General features: G+C 43.5%; 5 protein-coding genes across 5 annotated transcripts; 3 read left to right on the forward strand and 2 right to left on the reverse strand.

Moving 5' to 3' along the window:
• Nucleotides 1–1,862: 1,862 nt before the first annotated feature.
• Nucleotides 1,863–3,944, reverse strand: BDB00DRAFT_761526 (uncharacterized protein; the record flags this gene model as incomplete). The annotated part of the gene is made up of 7 exons (XM_053119277.1): nucleotides 1,863–2,226; nucleotides 2,306–2,545; nucleotides 2,631–2,758; nucleotides 2,856–2,888; nucleotides 3,069–3,205; nucleotides 3,330–3,445; nucleotides 3,583–3,944. The coding sequence occupies 7 exons, from the start codon at nucleotides 3,942–3,944 to the stop codon at nucleotides 1,863–1,865; spliced, it is 1,380 nt and encodes a 459-aa protein (XP_052980869.1).
• A 502-nt stretch (nucleotides 3,945–4,446) lies between these two features.
• BDB00DRAFT_296138 (adaptor-related protein complex 3 mu 2 subunit) lies at nucleotides 4,447–6,706 on the reverse strand. The gene is made up of 10 exons (XM_053116830.1): nucleotides 6,581–6,706; nucleotides 6,230–6,480; nucleotides 5,891–6,125; nucleotides 5,689–5,808; nucleotides 5,470–5,604; nucleotides 5,323–5,397; nucleotides 5,014–5,230; nucleotides 4,865–4,938; nucleotides 4,669–4,789; nucleotides 4,447–4,574 (listed from the first exon to the last, which is right to left on the reverse strand). The coding sequence occupies exons 1-10, from the start codon at nucleotides 6,613–6,615 to the stop codon at nucleotides 4,527–4,529; spliced, it is 1,311 nt and encodes a 436-aa protein (XP_052980870.1). The 5' UTR covers nucleotides 6,616–6,706; the 3' UTR covers nucleotides 4,447–4,526.
• A 1,967-nt stretch (nucleotides 6,707–8,673) lies between these two features.
• On the forward strand, nucleotides 8,674–9,909 carry BDB00DRAFT_817472 (S-adenosyl-L-methionine-dependent methyltransferase). Its single transcript, XM_053123071.1, has 3 exons — nucleotides 8,674–8,823; nucleotides 8,985–9,387; nucleotides 9,462–9,909. The coding sequence occupies exons 1-3, from the start codon at nucleotides 8,766–8,768 to the stop codon at nucleotides 9,790–9,792; spliced, it is 792 nt and encodes a 263-aa protein (XP_052980871.1). The 5' UTR covers nucleotides 8,674–8,765; the 3' UTR covers nucleotides 9,793–9,909.
• Nucleotides 9,910–9,915: 6 nt separating this feature from the next.
• On the forward strand, nucleotides 9,916–13,493 carry BDB00DRAFT_296254 (S-adenosyl-L-methionine-dependent methyltransferase). Its single transcript, XM_053116831.1, has 14 exons — nucleotides 9,916–10,079; nucleotides 10,146–10,262; nucleotides 10,328–10,422; nucleotides 10,496–10,866; nucleotides 10,963–11,036; nucleotides 11,116–11,240; nucleotides 11,324–11,398; nucleotides 11,480–11,610; nucleotides 11,755–11,828; nucleotides 11,944–12,086; nucleotides 12,161–12,424; nucleotides 12,526–12,902; nucleotides 13,035–13,164; nucleotides 13,248–13,493. Exons 1-14 carry the CDS (start codon nucleotides 10,044–10,046, stop codon nucleotides 13,369–13,371), a joined length of 2,136 nt encoding a protein of 711 aa, XP_052980872.1. The 5' UTR covers nucleotides 9,916–10,043; the 3' UTR covers nucleotides 13,372–13,493.
• Nucleotides 13,494–13,738: 245 nt separating this feature from the next.
• BDB00DRAFT_871163 (chaperonin 10-like protein) lies at nucleotides 13,739–14,932 on the forward strand (the record flags this gene model as incomplete). The annotated part of the gene is made up of 2 exons (XM_053126794.1): nucleotides 13,739–14,040; nucleotides 14,155–14,932. 2 exons carry the CDS (start codon nucleotides 13,739–13,741, stop codon nucleotides 14,930–14,932), a joined length of 1,080 nt encoding a protein of 359 aa, XP_052980873.1.
• Between the last annotated feature and the right edge of the window lie 401 nt (nucleotides 14,933–15,333).

Genomic DNA, 15,333 nt, shown 5'->3' on the forward strand with positions numbered 1-15,333 from the left:
GTACTGTATTGCATAAGACATCAAAGTATCGTAATCACGCTTTGTTGTGGTGCACCTTGTCACCGACGAAAAGATTGAAAGTGCTTGGCTCAAAGCCCTTTCACTCTTTCACGACGGTGTTCTTTGCGATGTAGTACAGAGCCCCACAATGGACTGTGAATTAAAAAAAATAACAATGCTAATTCGACAGTATAGAGAGTTTTGGGGTTTCGATTAAATAGCTTCTGTCGAACCTATAAAAGGAAATACTGGTCTCTTGTACCACCCGAAGCTGATCGGTCTGTCGAGCTGTTTAAACAAAACGAGTTCCAAAAGCAAAGCATTAAAAGGAAGGGACAATAAACTATTCTTCTATATCAGACAGTTGTTCTGTACCGTTCTGTCGAGTCCCCAAACTCGCTAGTACCAGAGACTGTCCGTGCTGAAGCAGCTGTATCTCGAAAGTGATAACCAAAAACACTGCATGTTGCCTGTTAAATCTAGAGGCTGTGCCAATTGTCGATACTATGTTTAAAAACCTATACTCCAAACTAAAGTGTGGACTGAACAAGTGAAAACGTTTTGTTAATACAGGGCAAGTGGCAGCATTACCTACTGCTACTACCATTTATGTCAAAGGATGTGTCTACGAGATGATGATCGCAGCAAGTTGGAGTCGTTCCGGTTACTGTGTCAAAACCAACGGCAACAACAGAACAGCGTGCACCTTAGCTTGTTGGTTTAGACTTCTAGACTTCGAGTAATCAAACCCCTTTAAGAGCATGCGCATAAAGTTGAAGGAGATTCAAAACGAGGTGCGAAAGAATATTAGAAGGTAAAAGAAGAGTAGCAGTGAAGACGGTCGAAAGACTCTGATTAAATCAAGTTGGTATATAGCGCAAGCGCACTGGTGTGGTGGATAACCACCAAGCCATTCTCTCAGATAGTACTGTTGGTAGTAAAATCGTTCCGAAGAGAGGCGCTATCATGGACGCCGACAGTAGCAATAGCAGCGACAACAACAGCGCTCCTAGCACATTGATTCTAAGTCAGGGACCATATAAGAACATCAGTATATGTATTCAATAGGACACCTTTTCACTGGCGAAAAGATTCAAAGTGCTTGGCCCAAAGCCTCAATACGATGTTGACCTTTGTGATGCAACGCCAAATTCGCAAAGCGTTTTGAAAGAACGAAGATAGCAACGCTATATTATAAGTACCTAGAATCTCTATAGCAGCGGTCGTACCTGAAAAGTGATATTAAGAATTTTTGTATGTTATCAGATATAGGACGTAATAAGTCGAATTTTTATAGAACATGCAAGAACAATCAATATATGGTAATATTATGGTCACAATTCTACTCGACAATTGAACGAATAATGATGATAATCAGAACAATACAAAGAGTAATAGAAGACTAAGTTATTATTTTTTTATATGCAGAGAAGAAAGAGCGAGAGAAAAAACCATCCTGTCCAGCAGTTTATGGGAGGCATTTGTTCATTCTTAAAAAGCAGGTTGGTTTCGTATCTCTGAGTCTGTGTAGTTTGGCGGACGAGGTTTGTTGAATCTAAAAAAGTAAAGCCCACAAGCATTGCATAATGTCTAATTTACAAATATATGAGTAACTTGTCTTTGTATTATTTCCCCTTTGTACAGTGAACGACGGTTCCTTTTACCTTTTCACCGTACGGTCCACTTCGTACTGTAGATGTCTGTTGTATAGTACATTGACAGTTTGAGCACAGCCAAGAACGATCCACCATATGACCTTTTGCAAAAAAGAAATCGAATGTGGTTAATACACCAGATACACGCAAAGTTCTTCTGTAGCCTTCTTTTCATTTCCTGCTACCCAGTAAAGAAAAACTATATGGTTACTTACTAGGTACTGGCTTTGTAGCATGATCAGCCATCGTCGCGAACCTGTTGCCAGTACTCAGTGATATAGCGTTCTGCATCTGCGACAGCGATGATGGCGCCGCAGTCGTTGCTCGTTCATCGATATGGTGATGATGTGATGATGATGATGCGGCAGCGATATTTTGGCGAGCCTTCTGAGCCGCACTCCGTCTTGTCGAATAATGGCTTGATACTTCGGGTGTTGATCCACGTGCGTTGTCTTCGGAAGCACCGTCATATAGAGGAGGCAGTGTATGAGAGTTGGTCCTATGTGTCTTAATCGGTTCCAGGTCAGGTAAGATTAGACCTCTACGGCTGCGTACTTGGCGTCGTTTACGTCTATGGATTGCGCAATGATATTTTGTTAATAAACTTTCTCTTCCTTCAGTTCTTTGAGATTTTGATTTCTATTTCCTACCTAGCCTCTCGCATCCTATCTCGTTCAACTTTATCAATTTCGGCATTCGTGAGTTCGAGGACGGCTGGGGTAAAGCTATCTGCAATGTTCAGATCGCGCATGATGGTTTTTACAGTTGGCAACAGGCTACGCTTGATGTCATCATCTGTTACTGTAGATCCATCAAATTCATGACCCGTAAGCAAAAGGTATTTAACATATGAATGGACTTGTTCACGAATCGAATGAGCGATAGCAGTTCTATATCCATCCGGACGGAAACGAATAGTCAGTGTTTTGTTAATTTCCCATGCTATCGAAACCAACAGAGTATGAGCGAGCTTACTTGAATTCGCCACCCAGACCTAATTCCTTCACCAGTACCTCGGCAAACCGTTCGGGTGAATTGTGTCGACAGTTGATATCCCATTCGAATTGATCTATGAGTGCCTGGTTGCCTACAGTGATGTCAAGCTGATTCCCCATTTTTTTTGGTTGTGTCAGTAATATAAACCGTCCATACTAAGGTTTCAACCTTCTCCTCCTCTCCAGCTTATGGTCCGTGCTTTACCTTGACCAACATTCGTAATTCTGAAATACTTTTCTTTTTCCGTCCTTGTTCCGTTCGGCCAGTTTCTTGTTCCATATTGCTTGTGATTTTCGATTCTTCTTGTTCCTTGTTTTCTTCTTCTTTGATAGCACCATTTGCTGTTGTTTGCTTGTTGAATATCTCAAGTGCTATCGCAGCTGCGCCTTCATCCTCTGTTTGATCGTCGCCGGTCACCATACTCGCCACATGTAAATCGTAATCTTCAATTTGATCACTAATAGCACGAACAATATTGGGCTTGAACATGGCAATCGGCAAGTTCAAATCTTCACATAGGACAACCGCAAATTGCTCTGGTGTGATCAGACTCTCTGTGTATAATATAACCCAAAGCAGATTAATTCATGCAGTCTTCTTCTTTACTCATCAATCCCTTAAATCCTCTTTTCCTTCCTTGCTCCTCGCAACCCTATACCAAAAAAGTGGCATTATTACCATTCAAATTCCAAGTAAAGGTATCTCGTAGTTTATATCCATCAATGTCGAAATCAAGTCGAATAGGGACCAAAGTATCTTGTTTGGATGCTTGTTCTGCCAGCTTCTTCATCGGGCTACACAATCATAAGTTTTGCGGTTTGTGAGTGAATTAGAAGTGCTTTTAGATATGGATGATTATATCATAACGCAAGAGATATGTTACAAGTGGAAATCTGTGGTCTGTCTCCGTCGTTTTCGGTCGCGCGGATACAGGATACGCCCCCTGAGATCAGCACCATCACGTTGCTGTTGACTTAGATATCCTGTGCCAAACACAGCCATAGGATTATGTTGCATGCGCAACATCTTGTCGTGCTGGAACCCATCAATATCTGCCTTTTTCTCCCGTGCAAGTTCGACATATTGTTTATGCTGTTTGTTTAACGCCTTTTGATATTCATCATCGCGTTTTTGATATTGTTGCAACTGTTTTCGCCGCGCTTCGTTTTCGAGTCGAAAGGTCTCGCTCGGTGGAAGAACAACGTTTTGTGGTTGTTGTTGTTGTGATTGTGATTGTGGTGGTGCTGGGTGTTGCTGGGGGTGAAAGTGCTGTTGAGGATGTTGTTGATGCATGTGAGAGTGTAGCGGTTGACTCAAGGGTGGACGAGCAAACTGTTTGATCGATCCGTTAGATGCATCTGTTAATGTGTTGTGCGGTGGGAACTGTTGATTAGGGATGGTGTTCATTTTGTGCTGTGAGGCGAGCATAGGCGCATTACCCGGCGGCGATGCTGGTGCAGTGTTTGGCCAATCGACAGACGCTGCTGGCATGCGTGGTGGACGAGCCATAGGATACCCTGCTGCTGCTGCTGCTGCACCTGGTGGCATGGGCGGGTACGATGGAACACCTTGGACCATGCGTTGCTTGTCAAAGAATTGGCTGTATTGCATCAAAGGAAGGTTTGTTGTTTCCTTTACAAGATGGAGTGAAACTGACGTCACTGCAGATTTGCGATGGATCGATGAGGAAGCGGAGAAGGGAGATTCCAAAGCAAAAGAGAGCAGACAGACGCGATTACGGTAGGTATAGAAACAAACGCCTCTCTCTCATACAAAGCAGAAAAAAAGGGGTGTGCGGTGCGACTGAATTTGCTTTTTAAGTGGGTTGCAATAGCCAATTGGATTTCAGTAAACGATGCAAGATGTTTTATTTTTTCAAGTGCGAACATGAAACTTTCCAGCTTTTGTTAAAGATCTAACACCCTATTGGCGATAATAAGAGAGCAGGGTAGACTTGTCATTAATCTTTTGTGGTTGTGGAGCTGTTCATGCGTAAAGTGTGGAACACTTCATTTACCTTGTATGGCTTATATCCTTCGTGGAAAAGTCGTAGGCTGTCCACCTTGAGCCCAGATACTGAATACATACTGATCTGAAAATCCACACCGATTGTCATACCCGTCTCTGGATTAAGCTCACTATTCATTCGTCTATATGTCAGATCTCCCTCTCTCTTATCTATTTTTCCCAGTTCCACAATAAATTAAACTAACCTGCTTCGGAACGTTCCTGAGAGCATGGGTGCCCGATCTCGCTGCTGGATCTTACCAATATCCCACTTAATGGACTATCAAAAATATAACGTCAAGTTTAGACATACACTTCTGTATACTTTTTGCTGAGAGCATATATATGGGTTTACCTTTGTTACAGGATCATACATATATTGCCCTGCGTTACACGTAGCATTGACACTGTTGGTACTCTTTGGCATTGGTAATGTCACCTTGACGTTTTCGATCGGCTTGCCATCTGTCGACCGTGGATGGACTGTAACATCAAATCTGCCCCCGTTTTTAGATATTAATATTTGTGGTTTAACTTGGAGTGGCATGGCTTGATAGTGTGTCAATTCAGCACTATGTTACGTATATTAGTGTCGATATTTAGTATACTCTTAACTTATTTCCTCCCTCACTCAAGTTATTGAGATCCTTTTTATTTCTCTTACCGGTATGACATGAGCTTAAAATGGCCATCTGGAGGTACAAATGACAGAACCTTGTCGCTTTCCCATTTCCGATATCTAAAAACCGAAAACTTGGTAACTATAATTTGATCGATCCACAGCACAATTATCCTTCTCTGATATCTTTACCTTACACATGGGTGAAAGCTCACATCATCGATTACCCGTGGATTAATAAAACTAAGAGTCAAATCAGGCATACCTGACAAGCGGCAATTTGCCACCACGTTTCCATGTGCTTCGCATGAAACAACTGTGCCATTTCTATTTATCACCACAAAGCATTACTAATCAATTAGTAAAATTGTATTTCTTAGTTTCTTTTTGTAGGTAATTACTATTACTTACTGAGCAATAGTAGCATCAATTTCTTCCACAATGTCAAAATAGATTTCGTTTTGCGTGTATTTGACACCGGCTTTTCGCCATGGTATACTGGATAAATTCTGCGGGAACTTTGGTGCTACGCTGCACAGTGGTAGAAGCCCGTGTAGTGTAAGAAGCAAGTCCCAATTACTAAACAAGCTCTTGTGTTTCATTGCTCTCTTACCCTGCTGCAGCGCCAACGGTTGTCATAACTCTATTCATAATAGTCGGCGGCATGATAATATCCTTCAGAGTATTCGGCTCAGTCGTCAAGGGGTATCCATAATCCATCATTTCTTCTAGTAGCTGGTACACTGTAACAAAGTTCTCGCGTATCGATAATTCGGAAACGTCGGCTAGATAATCCGTCAAGATGTCGATGATGCGATGGATAAACTCGAATACCAGCATTGGATCCACTATTAACAGATAGGGCATGGGTTACGCTCGATCCCTCAGGAAACTTATTGTTTTCCCCCAATTTATCCGTTTACTCTATAGCCTGACCAGTTTCATATCTTACCTTCACGATCCACAGGACATAACCATATCAAATCGTCCCTCAACACATTTAGCAGCCAGTATTTCGGTGTCTCAAGAATAGGCGGTACATCCTCTCGTGTATAAAACGGCTCTTTCCAGTCTTGTCCCGACCCAGTCTTATCCTCCATACCACCTGGTAGTGAATTCATAAACTTGGCGCTTTCGTCATTGAATACGTCAACGATTTGCCGAGAAATGATGCCGCGCCAATGCTTCTCGACTATAATTTTGCTAAACCGCACGCGCCGTTCGCATACATGCCAAGGTTTTGTTTGCTTCATTAGATGGCCCAATGTCCCCACAATGTTGCCTTATTTTTTAAGTAGCTTACCCTTGAAGATTTATTACAAACAGTGAGTTGATCATTTGAGATTTATAAAGAATGAAGAAGGTAACAGTTAGAAGAGAAAGGCACGGGGTTGAGCCTGACGCTGAAAGGAACGAGCGCGCGGATTCTATCATGTTTCAGCTCGCTTGGCTTACGCATTTTTTTATTACCCGCCCCAGCAAGATAGCAAGCCAGATATTTGGTGCATGGTAACGAGTTTTACCTATTACTTTCTCTCTTCATCCAGTAACAGCTGTAGCTGACTGATGACATAGATTCTCTTTGATGAGTGTGTGTATACGCACAGCTCACTGTAGAAACTGATACAAAGCTGCAAAGAGTCTAAGAATTACTTCAAGTAATATATGCATTATCTTGTCGTCGCTTCCAAAACACCTCTAACTATCACATAATGGTGCTTATATGATCGGTTTGATAGCGCTAATTGGAATCTATTCATCAACTTTATACTTGATAACATAGTGTGATTTACCGCGTGTATTGCTAAAAGCATAAAGTTTCTCTTATAACTTTTTAAGCATGATTCTGATCTGCACTCTAATAAAATCGTAGTATCAACAATACTGCATGTGCGATGTATGTGGATGTAAACGAGTCAACGGCGTATCAAATCTGTATATAATGAAATAAATACTCGTTTTTTGCCCATTCTTTCTTCTTGTTGCTTACTAGATACGCATATAGTACTTTCTTCACCCTTCAATGACAAAGTCCTCTTCAGTTCATCCAACTTCAGCCGGGGGCTTCGACAGACAAGCTGGCAATTATGGTAATTCACAACTTGTTGTTGGTCAGACAAAGCTTTGAGAAGAAAAAGATTGTTAGTTGATACATATGCGATATTTATTTTCCTTTTAAATTCAAAAAGCTCAGATACGGCCATCGTACCCAAAAGCTGCAATAGACCAAATCCAAGCACTAATTCCTGACATGGACGCTTCTATATTAGACCTGGCAGCAGGAACCGGTTTGATGACAAAGCTACTCGTTGACCGTGGATTTACCAATACTACAGCCGTTGAGCCATCCGATAGCATGCGCGAGAAACTCATATCTGCCGTTGCTGAGGACGAAGTTGTTATCTTAAAAGGAACAAGCTGGGAGATTCCGTTGCCTGCGCAATCGCAAGACACAGTCGTAGTGGCACAGGCGTGGCACTGGTTTGCTGATCTAGAGAGTCTGCAAGAAATCCATCGGGTGCTTAAACCTCATGGCTATTTCATATTTGCATTTACTGTGGAAGCTCCTTGCCACAAAGCTCCGTGGGTCAAACATTTAATCAAGTAAGTGAAGTATATTCTGGAAAATACCCGCTTTCATTTCCTTTACCTGATAATGCCCCCGCCCTCACGGCCTCTCGCCGCAATGTGGATGCAACTATAAGAGTTGTAGATGAGCCGTTTGAAAGAAATCCCGATGTCCCAACGATACGTAGTGGTGAATGGCAGATCGTTTTCGAAAAACAACAAGACTCAAAAGAAAATGCGTTGTTTCAGTTGCCGTTGAGTCACGCAACGTTTGAAAATAACCAATTTATTACCAAGGAAAACATCCTACGATATGTTATGACTAAGAGTTATATTGCAATGATGTCAAGCGAGGAGCAACAGGCAGTTCTGGACAGGTTGGAGACAGTATTTGCGGATCCTGCCAATGGATTCAAGGTAGATGATGATGGCTTAACATGGTATCCTCATGATACTGATTTATATTGGACACAACGATGTAATTGATCGAACGTTTCTGTAAAGTATGTGAGATAACATGCATGAAAATAAAGCCGCGCTCTCTTAAACTTCGCTTTATCGCAAATTGATATGGTTACAGACATATTACCACTTATATTATCCTCGTTGTCTTATCCCTTGTATTACTTATCTGTCGTTGACATTACATTACAACATCAGATATGTAACTCTCACAACATGAATAGCTACTCATAGATTCAACACTCCTTTAATGTGAAGAAAGAGGGAGCGGTGTTCTTTCTCTTGTATTATAGACGCCCTTTTTGGAATGGTGATCCGTGGATACAAGCGCAGCAGCATTTCCTTTCTTCCGTTTGAGAGGATGAACCTTTTTCCTCCTGGATTAAATACAAAAGCATCCGAGAAGTAAATGGGCGTTTTCGTGTCTTCTAATATTCAAGCCACTTTACTACACTACTATGTCGTCATTACATCCAACTGCTGCCAATGGCTTTGATAAACAAGCTGATGCTTACGGTGGGTGATCTCCTTTAGGTTATCGCTGAATCATCTATGCGTCTCTGTGCGAGTGAGAAGGGTTGAGCACATTCGTATGCGTGTTTAAGCGAGTGTACAAGCGTGAAACGTACATGTAGTGAGGCTGTGTATACTGATTTGAAAATACCTGTAAACAAAAGCCCAAACGCGACCTAGTTACCCAAAAGAATCTCTGGATCAATTACAATCGTTGGTGCCTGATGTTGATGCTTGCATTGTGGACTTAGCAGCGGGTACGGGTATTTTCACCAAACTGCTAGTCGATCGGGGCTACAAGAACGTTACCGCTGTGGAACCCGTCGAGGCTATGCGTGAAAAACTCAAGTCTTTTCTTCCCAATGTTCCAACGTTGAATGGAACGAGCTGGGAGATTCCCTTACCTTCGGAATCGCAAGATGCTGTTGTGGTCGCTCAAGCTTTCCACTGGTTCAGCGATTTGAACAGTCTGAAGGAAATTCGCCGGGTGCTCAAGCCAAACGGCTATTTCATTATGATATGGAACTTGGAAAGCCCTCGTAGTCTCTGGGTTCGCGGTTTGAGAAAGCAAGTGTTGAGTTCTCTAGCTTTGTCTAATCAATGCCCCACATAATATGATGCTAACATAGAACAAATAATAGCATCTATGAAAGATACGAGAAATCAGCTCCTCAGTACAGAACAGGCGCTTGGCGTGCTGTTTTTGAGAAAGAAGAAGCTAGCGACTTGTTCCAACTGCCACTGAATCATGCCCGATTTGAAAACGACTTTCTGGTCCGTAAGGAGAACATCTTTACACGCGTCAATACTAAGAGTTACATTGCCATATTGTCCGATGAACAGCGAGGCGTTCTTACCAAGGAGATGGAGTCTATCCTTGATGATCCTGCTAACGGATGTTCGTTAGACGACCAGGGCCTTACAATGTACCCTCATGATACCGACACTTACTGGACTCAGCGACGCAATTAATCAGCTCACATCAGCAATGGTTTAGAGTATCTTTTAATGGCTGTTGTTGGTAAATGTTTAGAGTCACAGTAGATGGATACTACCACTTCTTAATAAAGGTTCAATTTCAGTAACCACCAACTATAGTTTCTGATTGGAGGCTTATCATTCTCCCTGTCAAAAATGTAATTCCGATCAGACAACGAGCCATTGCGAGGACATATTGACTGTATTATTAGCTGTATAAAAGCAGCAACTTTCGCGTTCAAATCATGGGACCATTGAGTAGAAGAAGAAGACGAGAGGCTGTAAGATTAGATTCAGTGTTTTGCACCTCGTTTTATGTACTAATTGTAGTCTTTTGTTAAAAAAAGCAATTATGCAGAAGTCAGAAAAACGATCAGCAGAAGGACGGCGGTCCTGATCAATCTTCACGGCGTACGACTCGAGTCACAGTGAAAGACAATGAGCAATTCAGAAACTATTACAAGGTAACTTAACTCATTGGAATATGACTATGAGGGCCTATACTTTAATGATGTCTATCTGCAAGTAGAGCCAAAATATCTTATCGGAAGAAGAGTTCGAAGAATTTTACAAGGCACTGCAGACGCCTTTACCGAGCACGTTCCGTATCACAGGGACTCGCAGGTAAAACTTTAATTATTTAGTGTCAAAAGATAACATATCCTCATCTATCCTCTTTTTTTTTTGTCCTGTTAAGCCATGCGTTGTCGATCCAAAGGATGATTAAAGAAGTGTATATTCCTGCAATGCAAGAGATAAAGATTGACGGACAAAAAGTAGAACCACCACAGCCACTACCGTGGTATCCTGACAATTTGGGCTGGCAAATTAATGCATCGCGTATGGTGGTCAAACGGTCGCCTGAATTCTCAAAGTTCCACAAGTTCATCGTTGCCGAAACTGAGGCAGGTAACCTGAGTCGACAAGAAGCAGTTAGCATGGTGCCCCCACTGCTGATGGACATCCAGCCTCATCAGTGGGTGTTGGACATGTGTGCTGCACCAGGATCCAAGACCACACAAATTATCGAGGCTGTTCATGCCAACGATCAACTAGGCGAATTGCCAGGTACTAAAGAGGTGAAAGAAAGCCATACAGCAGCGAATGATAAAGCAAAAAGTTGAAGAACTAATTACACGGGTTGTTACCTGTATAATGGTCCAGAGGGCATGGTTGTTGCTAATGACGCTGACCGTAAGAGAAGCTACTTGTTGATCCATCAATTAAAGCGGATGCAGGCAAGAAGAAAGATTTACTCTTATGAGTGTCGATGGACGCGTTCTTGGCACGCTTTTATCTCTAACTGGATGCGCATAGTCACCATGTTTTGTTGCGACCAACCACGACGCGGCTCACTTTCCTGGAATCCGCATAACGGATGCGGATGGCACGATAGAAGGTCCATTACGATTCGATCGTGTGTTGTGTGATGTTCCTTGCAGGTAAAGCAGTGGGACTATACGATACGTGATGCCACACAGCTAGTGTAAGTGTTTTAGATTAATTATTAGTGCCATATTTGTAGTGGCGATGGCACGGTGCGAAAGAACGAAAAGATATGGACGCAATGGAATCAAGGTGGAGCGCTTGAGTTACACAGGTACGAGCACCGTTGCTTACGGCAGCAAATATTTTTTATCACGGAGATTTTTGACCAGGCATATGATTCTTTATGGAATAGCACGCAAGTTCAAATATTTTTACGCGGAGCACACCTTACCAAGGTCGGCGGCCGGATTGTGTATTCGACGTGTTCGCTCAATCCGGTGGAGAATGAAGCAGTTGTAGCAGAAGTGTTGCGTAAAGCCAAAGGTATGTGCATAGTACAGTGCTAAAGACGTATTAGCGATTGAATGGTAGTAGATAATCCAGATGGTGAGCTATTGCCACTCAATCGCGCCAACGAGTGCCTTTTTCCATACTTATAAAAAAACGGCCGCACGTGGGGTAAATTAGGCGCGTTGATTCTCAGGGATGTCTCCGATCAGCTTCTCGGATTGAAACGAAAACCTGGGCTTCACACTTGGAAGGTGCGGCGTTGATGATAGTAGTTACTAGACACAGGCGCACACAAACATGCACGCAGCAAACAGACGGACAAGTTTTACTAATGTTTTGGTTTGTAAACAACAACAACAACAACAGGTCATGACTAAGGATGGCAAGCACTGTGGTTCCATGGGTGATCTACAAGACAACAGCAACAGCAAACAAGAGGCTCAAAAAGGGAAATTTCCAAAATCAGTGTTCCCTCCTGACAATGCTGAAGCGTTACATTTGGATCGCTGGTACGTGTGAAGAAACAAACAACCCAAAAAGATGTGAAACCATAAGTTAAAACGGGTGGATGTCTTTGTTGTAGCCTCCGGATATATCCCCATTTGCAGAACACAGGCGGGTTCTTTGTTGCTGTATTCGACAAGGTCAAGCCCATGAGCCGATCGGAGCGTGGTAGTGATGACAGTGAAGACACTGCTACTACGAGTCCCATCGTTCTACCAACCAAGCGGTCGGCTAGCAACAATGATAAAGGTGGCGATAACGACGGTGGACCAAACAAAAGAGCTGCACGCGAGGCACCTTTTGAACTTGTACCAGAAGGCGATGGCGAGATTCATCAGATCAGGTGAGTTGGAAAAGAAGAGTCCAGCAACTTGTATTTTTAATGCAACAACAGCAACAAAACCAACCAGGCTTATCGTTATCGCATGCATACTATACAAACAGTGAATTCTATGGTCTGGACCGTGCGTTCCCCAGGGACCAGTTCCTAGTACGATCGGAAGGAAACAGCAAAAACATGTACTTTGTGTCCCAAGCAGTCAAGGAATTGCTAAAGCAATCGGATGTGCACAGACTAAACATCGTCATGACGGGCACTCGGGTATTTGTGCGTCAGTCATCAGCAGAAGCGTCTTCTTCTGAGGGTGATCGAATGCCGTTTCGTCTGACGTGGGAGAGCATTCCTCTGCTAAACGCCATGTTGTCAGAGCGACGGCGGGTACAGCTAGCATCTGATATCGAGCTACAGACGCTCCTGACCGAGGCATATCCTAAGATCGAGCGATTCGAGGCCCAGACAATTGCCAAGTTGGAATCAATGGGTAAGAGCATAAGTGGGGAGGGGGGATCAGTGGAGAAAGGAGGAGTTTTTTTTTTTTTAGCTCTTGTATGCGTGTATACAGGAAAGAGACGCTCTCACTTCCATGTGTTGCGCTAAAACTGTTTTGGTTTAGAGCTAGGATGCTGTGTGTTTGACTATGGGGCGATCGACAAGCCAGGGGGGGCACATAACAACAAATTGACTCTGCCTGTGTGGCGAGGACGAGTGTCACTGAGTCTGCTGCTGAACAAGGTCGATAAAAGGTAAAATTGTATCTATTCATTGCGGCAAAACGATTCAATGGCTTCTTTCTTTTTTAAACGTCTTGGGAAACTATAACAAACAGAGCCCTGAGCGAGCGACTGTTTGGAATTGTCCCTGAATCGACACCGGAGCATCTGCGGGACCGGTCGGTTGCCAACCAGTCCAAGGACGAGGACAGGACTGCTGAAAGTGAAACCTTGCCCTGAGGAGCAAAGCAGAGCGATGTCATTCGGCCCTTGTCGATGCATAGAAAGACAAATGCGATTGGTTGTCGATCCCTGAAAATAATTCTCCATTTGGAATGAAAGTTTGAGATTATTCCGAGTTGTCGCGCAACCAATAGCAACGTGCATCCTTGAATAAACTCGACCTTTTTTCCAAGCCCGCGGGACGCTAAAACGTGGCTCCACACTCCGGCCTGTCTCTTTTATATTATATACAGTGTACATAATGCGCTTACAATACTCAGCAAACCAAATAAATACTCCACACACTTTTCGACCGTCATTCCTTATTTCCTTCCTTTCTCTTACCCATATACACATCACCACAGCAACAACAACAACAGCAACAATGACCGCACAATTCCAAATTCCTGACGAAAGCACCAAAAACTACGGCGTCTTGTTGAACAAGAAGGATGATCTCCAGGTTGTCGAGATTCCTATGCCCACGCCTGCCGCCGGTGAGGTGCAGGTGCAAGTCAAAGCTACCGGTATTTGTGGATCTGACATCCACTTGTGGAAATACGGCGAAATTGGCATTTTCCCTGTGACCCAACCCCAGCTTCTTGGCCACGAGAGCGCTGGTATTGTTACTGCCCTTGGTGAAGGCGTCACCTCGCTCCGTGTAGGCGACAGAGTTGCCATTGAAGCGTAAGTATCCTCCCCATCATACATCGAAGGAAGACTGCTAGACTAGATACATTGTGACAGCGATACAGTGGCGCTAATAAATAAGCAATTGCAATGGCAACCTATCTATTACAGTGGCATTCCTTGCAGCAAGTGCTCGCAATGCATGGCTGGCCGTTACCATTTGTGCCCTACCGTCGTTTTCAAGTCCACACCCCCCTATGACGGTCTCTTGGCCAAGTACTGCACCCACCCTGCCCGATGGCTCCACAAGATCCCCGACAACGTTTCTTTCGAGCAAGGTGCCCTTTTGGAACCTCTCTCCGTTGCCATTTCTGCCATTGAGCGCTGCGGCGTTACTTTTGGCCGTTCGTTGCTCATCACTGGCGCTGGTCCCATTGGTTTGATTGTTTTGGCCGTTGCCAAGGCTACCGGTGTCAGCCCTATCATCATTACCGACGTCCAGCCCTCTCGTCTGGAATACGCCAAACAGATGGGTGCTGACTATACCTACCAGGTGGATCCCAAGAAGCCCGACTACGAAGCAGCCAAGGAAATCAGCGATTTGGTTGGTGGTGAAGGCACGGAATTTACTTTGGAATGCACAGGTATTGAGTCGTCCTTCCGCACGGCCATCATGGCTACGCGCGACGCTGGTGTCTGCTGCTTGGTGGGTGTCGGCAAAAATGACCAGTCGTTGCCAGTCAACAACTTTGCCATGCGCGAAGTCGACATCAAGGGTCTGTTCCGATACCATCACACTTATCCCCGTGCCGTTGCCTTGATGGCTAGCGGCAAGCTCAACATTGACCATCTCATCACCCACAAATACGATATCATGGACGCTCTTAAGGCATTCAACACTGCTGCTGATTACTCTACTGGTGCCATCAAGGTTCAAATTACCAACTAAAAATATCACGCACGCACAGTACATATATTACTTACTACACAAACGCATGCAATACACTACCCCTCACACACACATACAACCTCTCAAGCAGATCATTACTAGCATAGATCTTCTTTCCTTTTCGTATATTTTGTACATCTTTTCCCGTTCCCTGCCTTTTCACATCATCATTTCTTTCTACACACAACAATAGCATCTACTGTATAATCTGGGTCTTCGATTTGTATCATACAAAAGCAATAATATATTATGTTTTGCAAAAAAAAAAAAACCGGCTCGGGAGTATATCAAAATCAAGTGAGATGGGATCATTCTTTTAATGTGGGGTTCTTTTTAGTTTCCGAGGTACTACATTATTAGATATGACCCCCTGGGGTCCTCTTGCAGGAGCGTTCCGCGGA

The sequence above is a fragment of the Zychaea mexicana genome (genome assembly GCF_025766255.1).
Source record: "Zychaea mexicana strain RSA 1403 chromosome Unknown BDB00scaffold_26, whole genome shotgun sequence".
Lineage (NCBI taxonomy): Eukaryota > Fungi > Mucoromycota > Mucoromycetes > Mucorales > Lichtheimiaceae > Zychaea > Zychaea mexicana.